The 19,715-nt window shown below is 44.4% G+C and overlaps 1 protein-coding gene across 2 annotated transcripts in view; it reads right to left on the bottom strand.

The window, feature by feature from the left end:
- Positions 1-8,809: 8,809 nt before the first annotated feature.
- Positions 8,810-19,715, bottom strand: part of rcl1 (RNA terminal phosphate cyclase-like 1) — a 44,313-nt gene continuing 33,407 nt past the window's right edge. For both annotated transcript variants that reach the window (XM_038804420.1, XM_038804421.1), the window contains exons 7-9: positions 18,209-18,365; positions 15,023-15,126; positions 8,810-10,725 (exon numbers count right to left, since the gene is read on the bottom strand). In XM_038804420.1, the coding sequence (XP_038660348.1) occupies positions 10,578-10,725; positions 15,023-15,126; positions 18,209-18,365 (409 nt within the window). In that variant the 3' untranslated portion in view covers positions 8,810-10,577. The remainder of the gene's footprint in view (positions 10,726-15,022; positions 15,127-18,208; positions 18,366-19,715) is intronic.

The raw sequence follows: 19,715 nt of genomic DNA, 5'->3' as shown, positions 1-19,715 counted from the left end.
TTACGTGCTCAAGATTCTGGAGTGAGATTTGAAATCATGCTCTGCTGACTCAGAGGCAAGGAGTGATCAGTAAGTTGAAGTTAGCATTTTAGATTAACTGGAAAATGTATCTGAATTGCTCAATGCGATCAAAATTTTAAATTGAAGGAGGATAGATGTTTTAATTTAGAAGAAGTGCTTGTTGAACTGAATGTCAAATAGGTACGAGAGCTGATCAACACAATGACAAAACATTTAAGAATTTGAAATGATTCACTTGATAAGAAATCCGAACTTGATTTTCATTTAAACTTTACTGCTAACATGAAAATACCTTTTATATCTTAAACAATACGTCAACATAATTAGAGCTATAATTTGAGTACTACCTGGACACCAGAATTCAAATTTGCATTACAAGAAATGATCGTAATTCCTAGGAAGTCTTGGGATATGTTGGACAGGACTTGCTCCGCACACCTGGAATGCAGTTTTGATCTCTCAACATCAATTCATGTGGCGAGGGTTGTCCTATGTCATGAGATTGAGTAAAATGGGCTGACATTCCCGAGTTTAGAAGAATGAGAAGTGATCTGATTGATACATATAAGATGTTGACAGACATTTCCCTTGCTGGAGAGTCTAGAATTTGACCGGGGGGGGGGGGGGGGGGGGGGGGGGGGGGGGCGGTGGGGAAGACACATTGTTTCATGATGAGCGATAGCCATTTAGGACTCAAGAAGAGAAATTTCTTCATTCAAGAGGGGAGTGAATCTTTGGAATTCTATAACCCAGAGCGCTGTGCATACCAAGTCGTTAAGATGAACAGATTTAAAGTGGGAGGAAGAGTTGGGAGAGGGTATGGAGGAGGGTTCTGGTGTGAGGTGCTCTGGAAGGTGAATGCCTCCACCTCGTGTGCGAGGGTGGGGCTGATGCAGGTGAAGGTCGTGTACAGAACGCACCTTACAAGGGCGAGGATGAGCCGGCTCTTTGAGGGGGTAGAAGATGTGTATGAAGGTTGTGGTGGCGGGGCCCAGCAAACCATGTTCATATGTTTTGGTCCTGTCCAAAGCTGGAGGATTACTGGAAGGAGGTTTTTAGGGTAATCTCTAAAGTGGCACGCGTGAAACAGGACCCGAGCCCTTGGGAGGTCATATTCAGGGTGTCTAACCAGCCGGGGTTGGAAACGGGCACGGAGGCAGATGCTCTTTGGGGGGGTTTAAACGAATTCAGCAGGGGCATGGGAACCTGGATTGTAGTTTTGGAGATTGAGAGTATAGAGGTCAGGAGCACAGATTTGACTTCACAGGAGGGTGCCAGTGTTCAGGTAGGTGGTTTGAAGTGTGTCTACTTCAATGCCAGGAGTATACGAAATAAGGTAGGGGAACTGGCAGCATGGGTTGGTACCTGGGACTTCGATGTTGTGGCCATTTCAGAGACATGGATAGAGCAGGGACAGGAATGGTTGTTGCAGGTTCCGGGGTTTAGGTGTTTTAGTAAGCTCAGAGAAGGGGGCAAAAGAGGGGGAGGTGTGGCGCTGCTAGTCAAGGACAGTATTACGGTGGCGGAAAGGATGCTAGATGGGGACTCTTCTTCCGAGGTAGTATGGGCTGAGGTTAGAAACAGGAAAGGAGAGGTCACCCTGTTGGGAGTTTTCTACAGGCCACCTAATAGTTCTAGGGATGTAGAGGAAAGGATGGCGAAGATGATTCTGGAAAAGAGCGAAAGTAACAGGGTAGTTGTTATGGGAGACTTTAACTTTCCAAATATTGACTGGAAAAGATATAGTTCGAGTACATTAGATGGGTCGTTCTTTGTACAATGTGCGCAGGAGGGTTTCCTGACACAATATGTTGACAGGCCAACAAGAGGCGAGGCCACATTGGATTTGGTTTTGGGTAATGAACCAGGCCAGGTGTTAGATCTGGAGGTAGGTGAGCACTTTGGAAACAGTGACCACAATTCGGTGACCTTTACGTTAGTGATGGAAAGGGATAAGTATACCCCGCAGGGCAAGAGTTATAGCTGGGGGAAGGGCAATTATGATGCCATTAGACATGACTTAGGATGTGTAGGTTGGAGAAGTAGGCTGCAAGGGTTGGGCACACTGGATATGTGGAGCTTGTTCAAGGAACAGCTATTGCATGTTCTTGATAAGTACGTACCAGTCAGGCAGGGAGGAAGGGGTCGAGCGAGGGAACTGTGGTTTACCAAAGAAGTGGAATCTCTTGTTAAGAGGAAGAAGGAGGCCTATGTGAAGATGAGGCGTGAAGTTTCAGTTGGGGCGCTTGATAGTTACAAGGAAGCGAGGAAGGATCTAAAGAGAGAGCTAAGACGAGCAAGGAGGGGACATGAGAAGTCTTTGGCAGGTAGGATCAAGGAAAACCCAAAAGCTTTCTATAGGTATGTCAGGAATAAAAGAATGACTAGGGTAAGAGTAGGGCCAGTCAAGGACAGTGGTGGGAAGTTGTGTGTGGAGGCTGAGGAGATAAGCGAGATACTAAATGAATACTTTTCGTCAGTATTCACTCAGGAAAAAGATAATATTGTGGAGGAGAATGCTGAGACCCAGGCTATTAGAATAGATGGCATTGAGGTGCGTAGGGAAGCAATTCTGGACAAGGTGAAAATAGATAAGTCCCCGGGGCCTGATGGGATTTATCCTAGGATTCTCTGGGAAGCCAGGGAAGAGATTGCGGAGCCTTTGGCTTTGATTTTTAGGTCATCATTGGCTACAGGAACAGTGCCAGAGGACTGGAGGATAGCAAATGTGGTCCCTTTGTTCAAGAAGGGGAGTAGAGATAACCCCGGTAACTATAGGCCGGTGAGCCTAACGTCTGTGGTGGGTAAAGTCTTGGAGAGGATTATAAAAGATACAATTTATAATCATCTAGATAGGAATAATATGATTAGGGATAGTCAGCATGGTTTTGTGAAGGGTAGGTCATGCCTCACAAACCTTATCGAGTTCTTTGAGAAGGTGACTGAACAGGTAGACGAGGGTAGAGCAGTTGATGTGGTGTATATGGATTTCAGTAAAGCGTTTGATAAGGTTCCCCACGGTCGGCTATTGCAGAAAATACGGAGGGTGGGGATTGAGGGTGATTTAGAGATGTGGATCAGAAATTGGCTAGTTGAAAGAAGACAGAGAGTGGTAGTTGATGGGAAATGTTCAGAATGGAGTTCAGTTACGAGTTGCGTACCACAAGGATCTGTTCTGGGGCCGTTGCTGTTTGTCATTTTTATAAATGACCTAGAGGAGGGCGCAGAAGGATGGGTGAGTAAATTTGCAGACGATACTAAAGTCGGTGGAGTTGTAGACAGTGCGGAAGGATGTTGCAGGTTACAGAGGGACATAGATAAGCTGCAGAGCTGGGCTGAGAGGTGGCAAATGGAGTTTAATGTGGAGAAGTGTGAGGTGATTCACTTTGGAAAGAATAACAGGAATGCGGAATATTTGGCTAATGGTAAAATTCTTGGTAGTGTGGATGAGCAGAGGGATCTCGGTGTCCATGTACATAGATCCCTGAAAGTTGCCACCCAGGTTGATAGGGTTGTGAAGAAGGCCTATGGTGTGTTGGCCTTTATTGGTAGAGGATTGAGTTCCGGAGCCATGAGGTCATGTTGCAGTTGTACAAAACTCTAGTACGGCTGCATTTGGAGTATTGCGCACAGTTCTGGTCGCCTCATTATAGGAAGGACGTGGAAGCTTTGGAACGGGTGCAGAGGAGATTTACCAGGATGTTGCCTGGTATGGAGGGAAAATCTTATGAGGAAAGGCTGATGGACTTGAGGTTGTTTTCGTTAGAGAGAAGAAGGTTAAGAGGTGACTTAATAGAGCCATACAAAATGATCAGAGGGTTAGATAGGGTGGACAGCGAGACCCTTCTCCCGCGGATGGAGGTGGCTAGCACGAGGGGAATAGCCTTAAATTGAGGGGTAATAGATATAGGATAGAGGTCAGAGGTGGGTTTTTACGCAAAGAGTGGTGAGGCCGTGGAATGCCCTACCTGCAACAGTAGTCCTTCGCCTCGTTGATCGCCCGAAGGCAGATCCTGTTAGGGTGGAGATCAACCTCTCCACCCTGTGCCTTGGCATGGCTGGGGGACCTGCTGGAATTCTTGACGCTTGAAAAGGTCGAATTTGAACTGAGGGGAAGGATGGAGGGGTTCTGCAATTCATGGGCGATATTCATTATGCACTTTTGAGAATTGGATTACATCAAACATTAGGAGGGTTGGGGTCTGGGAGGGTTGGGGGGGGGGGGGGGAAGAGGGACTGTATGTGTTAGTGGTGACTATGAGTGATTCCTTTTTGTCATTTATTTATGTTAACATGTGGGCTATTGTTTGGTGGGAGGATGGAATCGTTATTGATACAGGGATTGACATTACATTCGTTACTGATTATTGTTGGGTGTAAATTTGGGAGAAAATGTGAAAAAGGAGAATAAAAATACTTTTTTAAAAAGATGAACAGATTCTTGGAATCCAAGGGAATCAAGGAATATGAGGATCAAGCAGGAAGGTGGAATTAAGATCAACAACAATCTTACTGAAAGGCAGGGTATTCTTGAGGGCCGTATAGCCTATGTTTGATGGAAATGTTATGAATCTGTTTTATAACTTTTTTAGGCAGTACATTTCAATTTATGTTTTGATTTGGCCTCACTGCTACGCCACCAGACCTCTCAGTGAATAGCTGTCACGTTAGCAAGAGCTGCCCATTTAAAGCAAACTTTGCCCTGTAAATTTTCAGACTAAAATTGATTGTCCATCCACCGCACATGTGCGCGTGACCAGACGGAAGTGTAGATGCATGGGCATGCGCATTGGAAATACACCACATTTAAACTCAAGTGCGTTTTTTTCCCCATCGGCTTTCCTTCCACCACTGTGCTGGACAGACAGGTAAAAAATCCAGGGACAGCGTTAACTTGGCCAGCTTGCCCCGATGTTACTTCAATTTTTACACTCGTTTATTTGCGCTTTTCCCCCCTCGGTCCAGAATTATCGAGCAGAGGCAGGAGACAATGTTTTTTGGTAGGTTTAATGTTTTAATTTTAGTGTTTATAAGTATGTTCAATATGTAAATAAAGTGAAAGGAAGATATATTTTAATCTTATTAAAAATTTGGTTTGTCATTTAATTCCATTAAAAGGGTACTTTACTGTATAAATTGAGTTTGGAGTCACAAAGTGAAAGAAATAAGTTTTTAAAACTTTGGTTTGTCATGAGGATGATATTCCATTAAAGAAACTATAATGGATAGAATGAGCTTGGATTGTATGTAATCTTTGGTGATCACTTGCTAATGAATTGTCCACCTAACTGGTCATGGGTTCTGTGGCTGATGAAATGAAAATCACTTGTCACAAGTAGGCTTCAAATTAAGTTACTGTGAAAAGCCCCTAGTCGCCACATTCCAGCGCCTGTTCAGGGAGGCCGGTACGGGAACAGAACCTTGCTGCTGGCCTGCTTTAAAAGCCAGCTATTTAGCCCAGCGTGCTAAACAAGCCCCTAATGATCCTACAGCTGCATCTTCACTCACTCACTTGGCAGGTGTTTCAAAAATGTGGGATCGGTCCTTGAACTCTTGGGTCGCAGGTATTCCATTCTCAGGTTCTTTTTCCGGGCCTCCTCTTGCTGTCAGGCGTTCTTGAAGAATTGTGCCCTTTCAATCAGGTGGTCTCTCCAAATAGGTTTGTTCTGAGCAAGGGTCTCCCAGGCATTGAAGTCCATTTCTCGAGATAAGCCTTCAATGTGTCTTTGAAGAGATTCCTTTGTCCTCCTCTTATTCAGGATCCTTTTTTGACCTGGGTGGGGCATGACGGTGATGGTGATTCACCCTAACCCTCCTCCTGCCCAGTGCTCATAGCTTCTGCTCCCTGTGCGCAGGCCCGGTTGACATCTGGGAACAGAGTATCCCGCCTCTACTACACGGCCTCTAGCAGTGTCTCCAGCTCTGTCGCCAAAATCTGAGGGCTACTCTTTGGAGTGGCATCTTCTTGGCTGGAATGAGTGGGAGTGGAGTGCTAATATGCAGCTCCAGCTCATCGGGCTTTCCAGTGCCAGTCCTGACTGTAGCCAATCAGACGCCAGCATCAGTTGGAATCGCACTAGTTCCACACATGTATTTATGCTTCACCTCCGTTGGGCATCGCATTTATAGCTCGGCTTCTTAAACTCCCTAAAGTTCCTTTGAGGCTTCAAGGTAGGCGCAAGGATCATGAGAAACGTCAGGCTACACCTCTGCCTGCGAGGAAGCAAATTAATTACCCACTCATAAGAGTGCACAGGCAAAGGATATCCAGAAACGATGACACAGATGTGTGCCAGGACACTGCGCTTTCGGAGACAGCTGCTGCTTTCGGACTTTGAGCTTGTAAAATTAACAATTGGTTTCTACATTTTTTTCAATTAAGGAGTAATCTGGCATGGTCAATCCACCTACCCTGCTCATCTTTGGGTTGTGGGGGTGAGATCCACGCAGGCACGGGAAAATGTGCAAACTCCACACAGACAGTGACCCGGGTCCTCTGCGCAGTGAGACAGTGCTAATCACCGTGCCATCCTAAAACTACGAATTTATATGTCAATATCTTCTCACTCTCCCTTTCCCCTTACAAATAGACAGCACCGTTATGTTTATGTGGAAAAATATATTTCATTGACTGTTGTGTTTAAATGAGAAAATATATTTTATTGCAGGAAATTTGTAAAAGTTGAGGTTGTTATTATACAAAATGTTATTGTTCAGCTGATAAAGTTAAACATTAAGTTTCATGTTAACTCTTTTCGGAAGTTACAGGCTGTTTTGTTGTCCAGTCATCTTTGCTGTGATGGTGGCTGCTACACACTGACTCATGTTCATTTTTGTAACAGGTCATGAACTCTCAAAAGTACAATCTCTAAAACAACCTTGTGTTGTTATGTGACCCTTGTCAGAAATGACAGTCTGTGCAAATATTCAGGCCATTCACAACTAAAAGATTCCACAGGAATTTTATTACAAAAATGCATTTATAACAACGGTCAGTACAAATGCAACAATGTATTTCAATTGGAGTGAAGAAATTGTATGAAAATGTAATATTTGCATTTTAAAGTGGTATACAAATACATCCATTAGAACATGGTCATTAATACAAATGAATAGAAAATAAAACAGCCTCCATTCCAAACAGATACTATTGAAAAGTGGAAGTTACTTCCAGCTTAATCTTGAGTTAACATTTTTAATGGGCCTATTGTTATCAGGAAGTAAATAAACAATAAAGAACTTGAATTCAGATAGTGCCTTTAACACTCACCCTCTCCCGAGTGCTAGAAATTATGCTGCACTTGTACAAAGCTGTGGTCAGATCTCATCTGGAGTAGTGTTCAGTTCTGGTCACTGAACCTCTAAAGGGTATATTGGCCGTGGGGATGGTTCAGCAGATTCACCCGAATGAATCTGGAGCTAAAAAGGTTAAATTATGAGGATGGGTTGCATGGACCTGTAGTCGCATATAGAAAACCAAGGTGTAATCTAATGCAGTGTTTTTAAAACCTTTTTTCCGGGGACCCATTTTTACCAGCTGGCCAACCTTCGGGACCCACGCCGGCCAACCTTCGCGACCCACCATTTTCTCTTACCTTGTCTGTTGCTGACAAAATTGAGAATTGCAATCGCGCCCAAAGCATGTGATGGCGACGCTCGGGGGCCGTAACCTGCTCTCTGCCTCCTTCAGGCAGGAAGATTACATAGACTTTTTTTTTTAATCTTCTACGTCGCCGATTGCGCAAATTCGTGGCCTCACCAGCCGGCTTTTATATTCAATTTTAATTTATTTTTTGTAAATTGTAACAATGTTGTTGCACGGCACGTTTAATCAAAGAGACCAAAGCCCATGTCATCGCCAGAATCTTCCAGTTTCTTCTCTTCCTTTTTCTCTTCAGCAGCAACAGGGGCAGCGGTGGAAACAATTGCTGCAGCAGCTGGGGCACTGCTATCAGCACCAATGTTGCAGATCAGACTATTGGCAAACGGACTAGGCCAGAAAGGCTCAATGGTCACACCAGCTGATTTAATCAGGGCATTGAGATTGTCTTCGGTGACATTGACCTCGTCGTTGTGCAAGATGAGTGCGCTGTACATACAGACGAGTTCCGAGGTGGAGGCCATGGCACTGGATCTCTGCAGGTGGGTCCGATGGTGCTAGTCACCAGGGGGAAACTCGGCCTTTGCTTTGTTCAGAAGAACTGAGCACTTCCGAACCAGGCAGAGCGAGCAGCAGCTGGCTTTTAACTATGCATAGTTAAAAGCCGGCTGTTGCGCGCGAATTTGCGCAATCGGGAGCGACGGACGGCTCCACGACCCTCCCGACACGCGCCCACCCGCAGATCACACCCCCGACTTTGAAGATCACTGATCTAATAGAACATTACAGCACAGAACAGGCCCTTCGGCCCTCAATGTTGTGCCGAGCCATGATCACCCTACTCAACCCACGTATCCACCCTATACCCGTAACCCAACAACCCCCCCCCCCTTAACCTTACTTTTATTAGGACACTACGGGCAATTTGGCATGGCCAATCCACCTAACCCGCACATCTTTGGACTGTGGGAGGAAACCGGAGCACCCGGAGGAAACCCACGCACACAGGGGGAGGACGTGCAGACTCCACACAGACAGTGACCCAGCCGGGAATCAAACCTGGGGCCCTGGAGCTGTGAAGCATTTATGCTAACCACCATGCTACCCTGCTGCCCCTAATAATGAGAATAAATGAAATGAAATGAAAATCGCTCATTGTCACGAGTAGACTTCAATGAAGTTACTGTGAAAAGCCCCTAGTCGCCACATTCCGGCGCCTGTTTGGGGAGGCTGTTACGGGAATCGAACCGTGCTGCTGGCCTGCTTTCAAAGCCAGCGATTTAGCCCAGTATGCTAAACAGCCCCTAATGGAAGTGGTTAGGATGATTAAAGGATTTAATAGGGTAGATAGAGAAAAATTAAAAGTAGCGTTAATCAATGTCAGCTAACGCTTCCTCACACGAAGTAGTGGAAATCTGGAACATTCACCCAAAAAACTGTTGAAATTAAATCAGTTGAAAAATTATAAAATGGAGATAGATGTGAGGTAAAGATATTATACAGAATTAAGGCGAGTAAAGTGAGGTAACATACGGTCAGCCTTGCTCTAACTAAACTTGAAATAGACTTTGAAGCGTTGAATGGCCTATTCCCGTTCATATCTATGACCCACAGGATGTCACAAAGGGTTTTACAGCAATTAATTACTTTTGAAGTCCAGTCATTGTTGTAACACCAGAAAGTGCAATTTAAATGCAGCAACCTCCCCCAAAACAGCAAGGAGATAATGACCATGTGATGTTGGTTAAAGAATAGGAAGGCTAGGCACCAGGGGATGTTCTTTGCTCTTATGCAAAAGAATGTCATGGGATCGTGTGCACCTTGAGCGAGACAGCATCTCCAACAGTGCAGCACTCACTCATAACAGCACTGAAACACCAGCCTAAATGATACACTGAAGTCTCTGGAGTGGGACTTGAATCCAAAGCTTTCTCACGGAGGCTAGAATACTACCACTGAATGAAAGCCAACATTGACTAGCCATTTACATGGCAGCAGGTTTGTGTACCCAACAAAGCAGTGGCTTTTCGGACAGTTAGTGGAATCGTCACACGATGAACTAATTTTTGCTATGAATGTACATAGGAAGGTTAACTAGCTGCTCAATCACCTATTGACTAGGTTCAGAGTGACATAGGCATAGGAGAATGCCCACAAATTGCTGCAGAACCTGTAGAGGGACAATTTCTTTTTAAGAATCTGTGGTTCATTCTTTTGTTGTCCTTTGGGGGTTTCAAATCTGCTAGCAAAAGGTATCACCCAACTCCACCCAATGCAGAGTATGAGAGACATGGAAAGCAGTCACATTAAGTCCTGAACCTGAATAAACTAATAGGAAGGCTGCCTCTCATTCATCCATTTGTGAAGAATTCTTACATTTTCAGCACAAATTTGGTTCCGAGCAGGCATGACAGGGAAATAGGAGGGAAGAACTAGTGGAGCTACAAATCTGAACCAATTTTGTTGACCCCTATTTTACCACGAACATAGTTCCAATTTTTACAAACAGGCCGTATCCACTTGAATTATTCACACTCATCACAACTATGCTGGAATTCAATTGTCACCCCATTGAAACTATATTTGAAGCCTTTATATCTTTAGCCTGAGCCATTATGAACCCGCCCAATAGACCCAGCACTGAGTCATTCCTTGATGGCCACCCATAGTATTAAATGAAGAAAAGCTCCAGCTGAGTAAATCCAAGTCTTACAGCAGCTTTGAAAAAAACTGGCATTGGTTTCCAGTGAGAAACTGATCAATTGGCGTTCAGCATTTAAGCTTTCCTTATAAGCCAAATTCCACAGCAATGTAATTTACACGTGAATTACATCATGCACTTGTGAAACACCATTTTTTCATGTATCAAATTTGAGCAGCTCAACTTTCCTGAGTGAAGGTTTAAACAAACAAAGAAATGTGCCAAACATGACAAGATGCAACTGTGGCAGCCGTCCTATGTGACAGTTTTGCTGATGTTAGAAAAGCCAACACCTATACAAGTCATTAATACTTTATCTCCTCCTTTCTGTTCTTCCATGGGCTGGGCTTCAATTTTGAACACAATCTGGAAGAAGCTTTTCAAATGGCGCAGAAATTCAATCCTGTAAAAAAAAAAGTAACGCATTTTCGCAGTCTGTAGTCAGTGATATTACTAACTGTTCATTATGGTACTCCTGAAATATTTAACACATCATGCATACTGCACTTTCAGGACAAAACTTTTCTACTATAGAGGAATGTAAAACTCGCAGCATCAAGGCCAACACATCACAGAATAAAATCTTCAACTTTTCCACTGCTTCTTGAAAATTAATTTTCCAAGTAAATGATTAACTTTGTGAGATATTGTGTTCATTCAATTCATGAGAAGTATATCAAAACGTGCCATTAATGGTATTTTATGGTAATTGGCTGTAAACAATCCTCAGAACTGAGCTGGCATCTGTGGCCTGGAAAAACAACGTCACTACGATGAACCTAACCTGTGACAGGTATTAATTAAAAAGAAACGAGCAAAGGGATGTTCCAACAGCAACAACACGCCAAAGCAACAGAAAGGCAGAAATACATTCGACTGTAAAAGATAAAACTAACACTGTTGTGTGAAGTAACAGATTCCCCACTTCTAATCGATGAATCTGAAACCAAAACCAAATCATAAATTCTGCAAAAAAGGTCCATTAGATCCTCCTTATATTGGCTTCAAAATGAGAGTGGTCCAAATCTAATATTTGTGAGGAATGCACACAGGCTCCATTATTGAAACAATGAATTCAGAAATCAACGGAAAAATAAATCACTAAATATTGTAACCCACTCTCTCCTCCAATCCATTGAACAAAAAAAGTACTGCAGGAACTCACAACATGGAGTCCAGCTCCCTTGATATTTTCAACGGGTTCCCAAAAAATTTTAATTGGTGTTTCATGCCAATGATTGGACCTGAAATGATGCTGGCATTCTCTGACTCGCCGGGGAACTGCAGCTATAAAGTCTCTCATTATTCACTTTTAAAGAGTCCCCTAGCGTTCGTTGCCCTGAGCTACATAAAGACACATAACTGATTCAGCTGGCAGCCTATATGATTGGGTCTGGTTAACAAGGATAAGCAGATTAAAATGTCTCTCACCTGCATCCATTTTATTTCTTCTCAATGTCACACCTGATTTTTTCCACTTTTACTAAAACATCCACAACGGAACATGAGAATGTCTTACACACAATAGTTTAATCAAACCCGAAAGAGGATCAAGAGCCTCCAACCCCCGGAGTCTCTTAGAATCAATATTAAATACTTAGTGCAGCTTCATAGAAAGGGAACATGTCGAGGGAAAGGAAGAATTTGATCTTTCTCAGAACTGTGAAAATCAACTGCACCAACATATTCCTTGCGAGCTGCTCACTGCATTGCTGCATCAGCATTGGGATGGAGCAACTGAAAGATGGCTCCAGTAAATCAATGTCAAGCAAATACAGACATGGATTCCATGCCTAACAGATATACTCGAATCTACTAGCCAGAGAGTTTAGACACATGTTGACTGAACCAAAGGTAATAGGCACCCAAATGTGTTAAAACGTCATACTAGAGTGTATCAGGGCCTACTACCAGCTCAGAAAACCAAATGGTTCACATTGGATCAGACTCCAGTGGTTTGTCATCCCAAATTTTCGAGTTCCCCTTCAGAAGGGGCAATTGCCTTCAGAGTGGTTGGTGGGGTTACACAGGGCAGATGTTTAGTGTGTAATTTGTCATATATGCTGAACAATCCTGTCAAGATATGGGAGATCTGAACTAGATACGCAGTACAATAACTTCCTCTACTCCTTTTACCAAGTTATGAAGCAGATTTTGGATTTTAAAAAACAGAAACTCATTTCAGAGGGAAGACTCTGGGTAAACCAAACTGTGTTGGAATATCTCCGAGGAAGAATTAATTCATGGTGAGGATACCCGAAAAACTGCTTGCCCTGTTTAAATCCAATCCCATTTACAAGGTTCACTCACCACCAACTAAAACATGATAAATACACATTTGTTCACTTACAAAAATATGTTTAAATACAAAGTAATTTTTGGACAGATAAAAAAATGGAGTTGCCCTACAAGGGTCCTGGGGATTTTCCCAACATGGGAGAAAGAACCCCTGCATTGCTGCCTACCTTCAGTGTTCTGATCCAAAAGAGACTTACTGATAAACCTGTCCCCACCTGGGGCTCACAACGAAAGGGATTTAAAGTTTTATATGTACAACAAACAAATTAAAGGGATAGCATTTAAAATATTTATTTTTAATTTATGATTATATCACGCATCTTAATTGTTTCAATCCATGGTTACTTCAATGCTGAACTATTCTGTGTCTGAATGCTAAATCAATATTTGCACACAATGATGAGGAGTATGAATTCTATCAATGATTAACACAGAGGTACAAAATGGGTTTCTACACAAATGGACTTTTGCTTTTATTTAATTTGGATATATTCTGGGATTAAGCCAGTTCATTTTGTTGGACTTTCAAATCATTTTGTGTTACACCGCAAAATAAAATTGCCCTCAGATCAAACCTCAAATACAGCATGTTTCCACAATTTTACTGGGCTAGGAGGAATCATAGGCTATCAGTCAGCTGACCAGACCTGCGCCCACTCTTAAAAAACTGTCCTATTAGTTACTGCGGCCCCTGCTCTTTCCACCACACAGTCCTGTCTAATCTTGCCTTTTCAAATATTTACCCAATTCCCTTTTGAAAGTTAGCATTGTGTCTGATTCCACCACCCTTTCAGGCAGTGCTTCCAAGATCACAACAACCGTCTGCAAAAAAACAGCATTCCCCCTTGGTTCCTTTATCATGCAATATGCCAAAACCTTTATTTTACAAGCCGTTGCCGGATTCATAAAACTCTGGCCTAGATCTTCTGATCAGTGCTGACCTCAACGATCTTACCAATCCGATGCAACGGCCCATTTCTTTTCGGATCATCCGATCGCACAAAGAAGTGGGCAGCACAGTGTCTCCAAGGTTAAATCCAGCACATCGCAGTAGAGTTGGGGGAAGACGACATGTTTCTCCCCCCCCCACCTTTTTAATGATTCTAGCTGCCATATGCAGGTAAGTTTTAAAAGGTGTAGCCTTTTAGTGAATTGGTATGGGCAGGCATATGGCCAGGTGAGTGGATAGCCAAGTGAGTGAATCAGATAGGCAAATGAAGCAGATAGGCAGCGAGTAGGCAGCTGTGGTGAGTCTAGGCAGGAGAAGTTAGTTGACTGGTCTCAAAGAAGGGTTTTGTCATGTGGTAGTGGGAGGGGGTGGGGTGGGGGCTGCACGGTGGTACCGTGGTTAGCACTGCAGCTGCACAGCGCCAAAGACCCAGGTTCAATTCTGGCCTTGAGTGACTGTCTGTGTGAAGTCTGCACATTCTCCCAGCGTGGGTTTCCTCCGGAAGCTGTGGTTTCCTCTCAGTCTAAAGATGTGCAGGTGAGGTGGATTGGCCATGATAAATTGCCCCTTAGTATCCAAAAGGTTAGGTGGGGTTACAGGGATGGGGCACGGAGTGGATCTTGGTGGGTGCTCTTTTTGAGGGTCGGTGCAGACCCGATGGGCCGAATGGCCTCCTGCAGTGTAGGAATTCCATGGTTCTTCTATGGAGGAGTTAGTCGGGTCTGGTTGGCAGTCAGGGCTGGACAGTGTGATTGGTAAAGCGGGGGTGGGGAGGGGGGAGGGAGAGAGAGAGAGAGAGAGTGGGAAAGAGAAAACACAACAAAAAGGAAAACAGAAAACAAAGTAAATGTGACACTATGAGCAGTGAGGCCTCACCATGCGAATATCCTGATTTTGAGAAGGACAGCAATCAATCGGACTCTCTTTTCTTTCAATTTTATCTGATCGTGTTTTATTTTCTTTTCTCAGATTTACTCAAATCCGATGGAGAATGCGTGGAAGCCTGGTAAATCAATGCTTGCCTGATATTATCAGCTATGACAGAGTCATCCAGACTCGAAACATTAGCTCCTTTTCTCTCCACAGATGCGGTCAGACCTGCTGAGATTGTCGAGTACTTCCTGTTTTTGCCTGATATTGTTATCTTCAAACTCCACAGTAAACGAGAGGGGAAGAACACTCCTAGTTCAACAGTCTTGTGATGGCACTGCCACTCTTCAGTTATCACAGTACTGTACCTCTTGAAGAAACAGCACCGGTACCGTGATAACTGAAAAAGGACAGTTCAGATCTTGGGCCTTCAGATCTCCAGTCGAGGGAACGTTTTGAAAACGACTAAATGAGACAACTGTAAATCAATATATCAATAATAAAAACAACCCACAGACATCTGATCTTTTTACGCCAAACTCAATTCCACATCACGCTTACACAATAAGGGGCTTTCACTTACGTGTATGGGGACAGTGGACCAATTTGAACTTTTGAAACATCCTGCTGTCCAAGGGCCATGTATAGTAAAGCCAAGCTTTGATTAATCGAACCTACACAACCACCCTGTACAAACAAAATCAGAAAACAAAGCAAGTTACAAAAAACCAACACTGCTTTAGTCCAAAAATACCTCAACTAGTCAAAAAAAGACAACTTCATGAATGCAGTTTAGTTATAAACTGCTGAAAAGTAGAACAGTACACGACAACCAATTTCCCTGGCCATTGGAATACAAGTAAAAGGCAGTTGCTCTAAGACATAGAGAACATGCTAAATGTCATTTGATTCTTTCTGCAACAACTGATGCAGGGAAGATAAAAATGTGGCATCTTGCAGAAAGCTCAAAACCCTACTTTTGTAGGTTTGGTTGCAGGAATAGAAACCAATAAATCAAGTTCATAAACTCATCCATTAACATTATTTAACTGTGCGTTTCGCTCATTTCTTTCCAAGTAGGACGGAATCACTCTAGCCTTTTCTGGCTTGCGGCATTCACTTGTGGCTAAACCTGCAAGTCATATCAAGAAATGGCTGAAGGCACTGGATATTGCAAAGACTATGGGCTCTGACAATATTCCGGTAATAGTACTGAAGACTTGTGCTCCAGAACTTGCTGCACCCCTAACCAAGCTGTCCCAGTATAGCTACAACACTGGCATCTACCCGGCAATGTGGAAAATTGTCCAAGTATGTTCCGTACAGTAAAAGCGGGACAAATCCAATCTAGTGAATTGCCACCCCATCAGTCTACTCTCCATCATGAGCAAAGCGATGGAAGGGGCCAACAGTCCTATCAAGCGGCACTTATTCAGCAATAACCTGCTCATGGACGCTCAGTATGGGTTCTGCCAGGTTCACTCAGCTCCTGATCTCTTTACAGCCTTGGTCCAAACAGACAGAAGAGCTGAATGCCAGAGATGAAGTGAGGGTGACTGCCCTTGACATAATGTTTGACCGAGTTTGGCATCAAGGAGCCCTTGCTAAACTGGAGTCAATGGGAACCAGGGGGAAAACTCTCCACTGGTTGGAGTCACAACTGGCACCAAAAAAGATTGTTGTGGTGGTTGAAGGTCAATTATCTCAGCTCCAGGGCATCACTGCAAGACGTCCTCAGGCTAGTGACTTAGGCCCAACCATCTTCAACTGCTTCATCAATCATCCTCTTTCCAACACAAGGTCAGAAGTGGGGATGTTCGCAGATGACTGCATAATGTTCAGTACCAGTCGAGTCATGCCCAAATGAAGCAAGACCTGGATAATATCCAGGCTTTGGCTGACAAGTAGCAAGTTACAATCGTGCCAGCTAAGTGACAGGCAATGACCACCTCCAACAAGAGAGGATCTAACCATCACCCTATGACATTCAACGGCATAACCATACTGAATCTCCCATTAACAACATCTTGGGGGTCAACGTTAACCAGAAATTGAACTGGACAAGCCTTATAAATAATGTGGCTACCAGAGCAGCTCCAAGGCTAGGAATCCTGCGGTGATGAACTCATCACCTGACTCCCCAAAGCCAGTCCACGCTCTACAAGGCACAAGTCAGGAGTATACTGGAATACTCCTCATTTGCCTAGGGGCGGCACAGTAGCACAAGTGGCGAGCACTGTGGCTTCACAGCGCCAGGGTCCCAGGTTCGATTCCCTGCTGGGTCACTGTCTGTGCGGATTCTGCACGGTCTCAGTGTCTGCGTGGGTTTCCACCCGGTGCTCCGGTTTCCTCCCAGTCCAAAGACGTGCAGGTTAGGTGGATTGGCGATGATAAATTGCCCTTATTTTTTTTCCATAAATTTAGGGTACCCAATTCATTTTATCCAATTAAGGGGCAATTTAGCGTGGCCAATCCACCTAACCTGCACATCTTTGGGTTGTGGGGGCGAAACCCACGCAAACACGGGGAGAATGTGCAAACTCCACACGGACAGTGACCCAGAGCCGGGATCGGACCTGGGACCTCGGCACCGTGAGGCAGCAGTGCTAACCACTGCGCCACCCTGCGGCCTTGAATCTCTTTTTTAAAGTTATAGTTCTTATGGAGATTGTAACAAGATAAAATGTGTTAATTCACGTGAAAGATTCCCTGGAATTAAACTGCACAGGAAGCGACGGTGACTCAGAGCAGGGATCGAACCTGGGATCTCGACGCCGTGAGGCAGCAGTGCTAACCCACTGTGCTGCCCCTAAATTGCCCCTATTGACCAAAAAGGTTAGGAGGGATTATTGGGTTACAGGGATAGGGTGGAAGTGAGGGCTTAAGTGGGTCAGTGCAGACTCGATGGGCCGAATAGCCTCCTTCTGCACTGTATGTTCTGTGTTCTATGAGTGCAGCTCCAGCACTCAAGAAGTTTGACACCATCCGGGACAAAGCAGCTGCTTGGCTGCTCCTCCTTCCACAAACAATCAGACCCTCCACCACCGATGAACAGTGGCAGCCGTGTGTACCATCTACAAGATGCACTACAGGAACTTGTCAAGGTACATTAGATAGCACCTTCCAAACCCATGACCACTACATCTGGAGAAGGACAAGAGCAGCAGATACCTGGGAATCCCACAACCTGGAGGTTCCCCTCTATGTCACTCAATCACTCACTATTCTGATTGGGGAAAGATATCATTCCTTCACTGCCTCTGGATCAAAATCCTGGAACTCACTCCCTTACAGCACTGTGGATGTACCAAGACAAAAAATTGCCAAAGTGCGTCCTTACTGTCGGTAGTCAGTGCGGGAATTGCCTCCCCCTCTCCTTGCGTCCTTGCGCCACCCCCCCCGCGCGCTCTCACCCTCACCTCCCGATCTGCTCTCTCCCTTGTCCCCACCTCACTCACCCCTCTTTCTCATGCTCCGAAGACGTCGGTGGTACCCCGCTGCGACATCCGCTCCAACACCCCCTTAACACCTCAACAGACCTCCTGGGAGACTTCCACTGACTCAAATTTGGGAACTGCTGCTGTAATGTTTATATATATATGGCGTGGGTAGCTGAGTATTGGTTGCTTACTAGGAAATATTTAATCAACATTACTTCTAATTAATTTGTTACAGTAAAAGTCATAAAACATGAAATCGTGTCATTCCATTAAATCGGTCACAGGGAATTCAAAATAGTTTAGCTATTCAAATGAGTTTAGTTACTCACTCGATAAACCTCTTCTAAAAGCAGCTTTGCACAGTTCTGGCCAAGGTCTTCTGGTAGGACCGGTGACCCTTGACCCTGAGGGTTTGAAGCCAGCTCAGCACTGAGAAATGTTCCATTTATTGTTTCTGCAACTAAAGAGAGGCCAAATCCTGGGGACCTGAAACATAAACACATGTTGTTAAAAAAACTCACCCGAGTCAGAGGTTTTAAATTTCACTTTGGTGTTCTGGAATTTCTTCCAGAATATTTCATAGTGCAAAAAGGATCATGTGCTTAGGGATCAGAGTCCTTGACTTCTCACTAGACTGGGTGATGGTTCACATACTGTTGTTTTGAAACTTAGTCAAAAAATATATATACTGTAAGTGCAGACTTACTTTCCCGACATGGTTTAATGCTTTGTCACTCAGGGAATCGAGTATCTAATCTTGCATAACAGTGCGCAGTTCTGCTTTTCCACTCCATCTCCAGGTCCGCTCAGTGGCATCATAATTGTGGAGCACACCACTGTGTCCAAGGCACTAATCCTGCTTCAAAATGATCAGGAACATCCATTCTAATCTGCACAACCTCCTATATATTAATACAGCTGGGAGTTCATTCCACTTTTGGTTGCTTTAAATGTCTTCTTTTTTCAAATCCAAATATTTTACTAAACACTAAACAATATTTTTAAAATTATTTTTATGGGGTGTGGGCTTCACAGGCTAGGCCAGCAGTTGTCGCTCATCGCTAATGAAGTGGTGGTGGTGAGCAGTCTTCTTGAACTGCTGCAGCCCACGTGTAGTACACCCACAATGCTGCTAAGGGAGAAGTTCCAGGATTTTTCCCTCAGCAACAGCAAAAGGAGCGGCGGTGTATTTCCAAGTCGGGGTGGTGAGTGACTTGGAGAGGAACCTCCAGGTGGTGGGGTTCCCAGGTATCTGCTGCCCTTGCTCTTCTAGATGGTAGCGGTCGTGGATTTGAAACGGTGCTGCTCAAGGAGCCTTGGTGATTTCCTGTAGTGCATCTTGTACATGGCATTGGTGGTGGAGGGAGTGAATGTGTTTGGAAGGGGTGCCAATCAAGCGGGTTGCTTTGTCCTGGATTGTGTCAACTTGTGTTGTTGGAGATGCACTTATCCAGGCAAGTGGAGAGTATTCCACTACATTCCTGGCTTGTGCCTTGTAGGTGGTGAATAGGCTTTGGGAAGTCAGGAGGTGATTGCAAGCCATTGACCACTTTGGTAGCCACAATATTGATACGGCTAGTCCAGTTCCTGGTCAATCGTAATCCCCAGGGTGTTGATGGTGGGGCATTCAGTGATGGCAATGCCATTGAATGTCAAGGAGCTGTCGTCCGATTCTCTTTTATTGCAGATGGTCATTGCCTGGCACTTGTGTGGCACGAATGGTACTTGCCACTGTCAGCCCAAGCCTGGATATTGTCCAGGTCTTGCTGCATTTGTATGTGGAGTGCTTCAGTGTCTGAGAAGTCATGAGTGGTGCTGGACATTGTACAATCATTA

The sequence above is a fragment of the Scyliorhinus canicula genome, chromosome 8, assembly GCF_902713615.1.
Source record: "Scyliorhinus canicula chromosome 8, sScyCan1.1, whole genome shotgun sequence".
Classification (NCBI taxonomy): Eukaryota; Metazoa; Chordata; class Chondrichthyes; order Carcharhiniformes; family Scyliorhinidae; genus Scyliorhinus; species Scyliorhinus canicula.
Note: the sequence above shows the minus strand (reverse complement) of the source record. Positions and strands in the feature narration are given on the sequence as shown.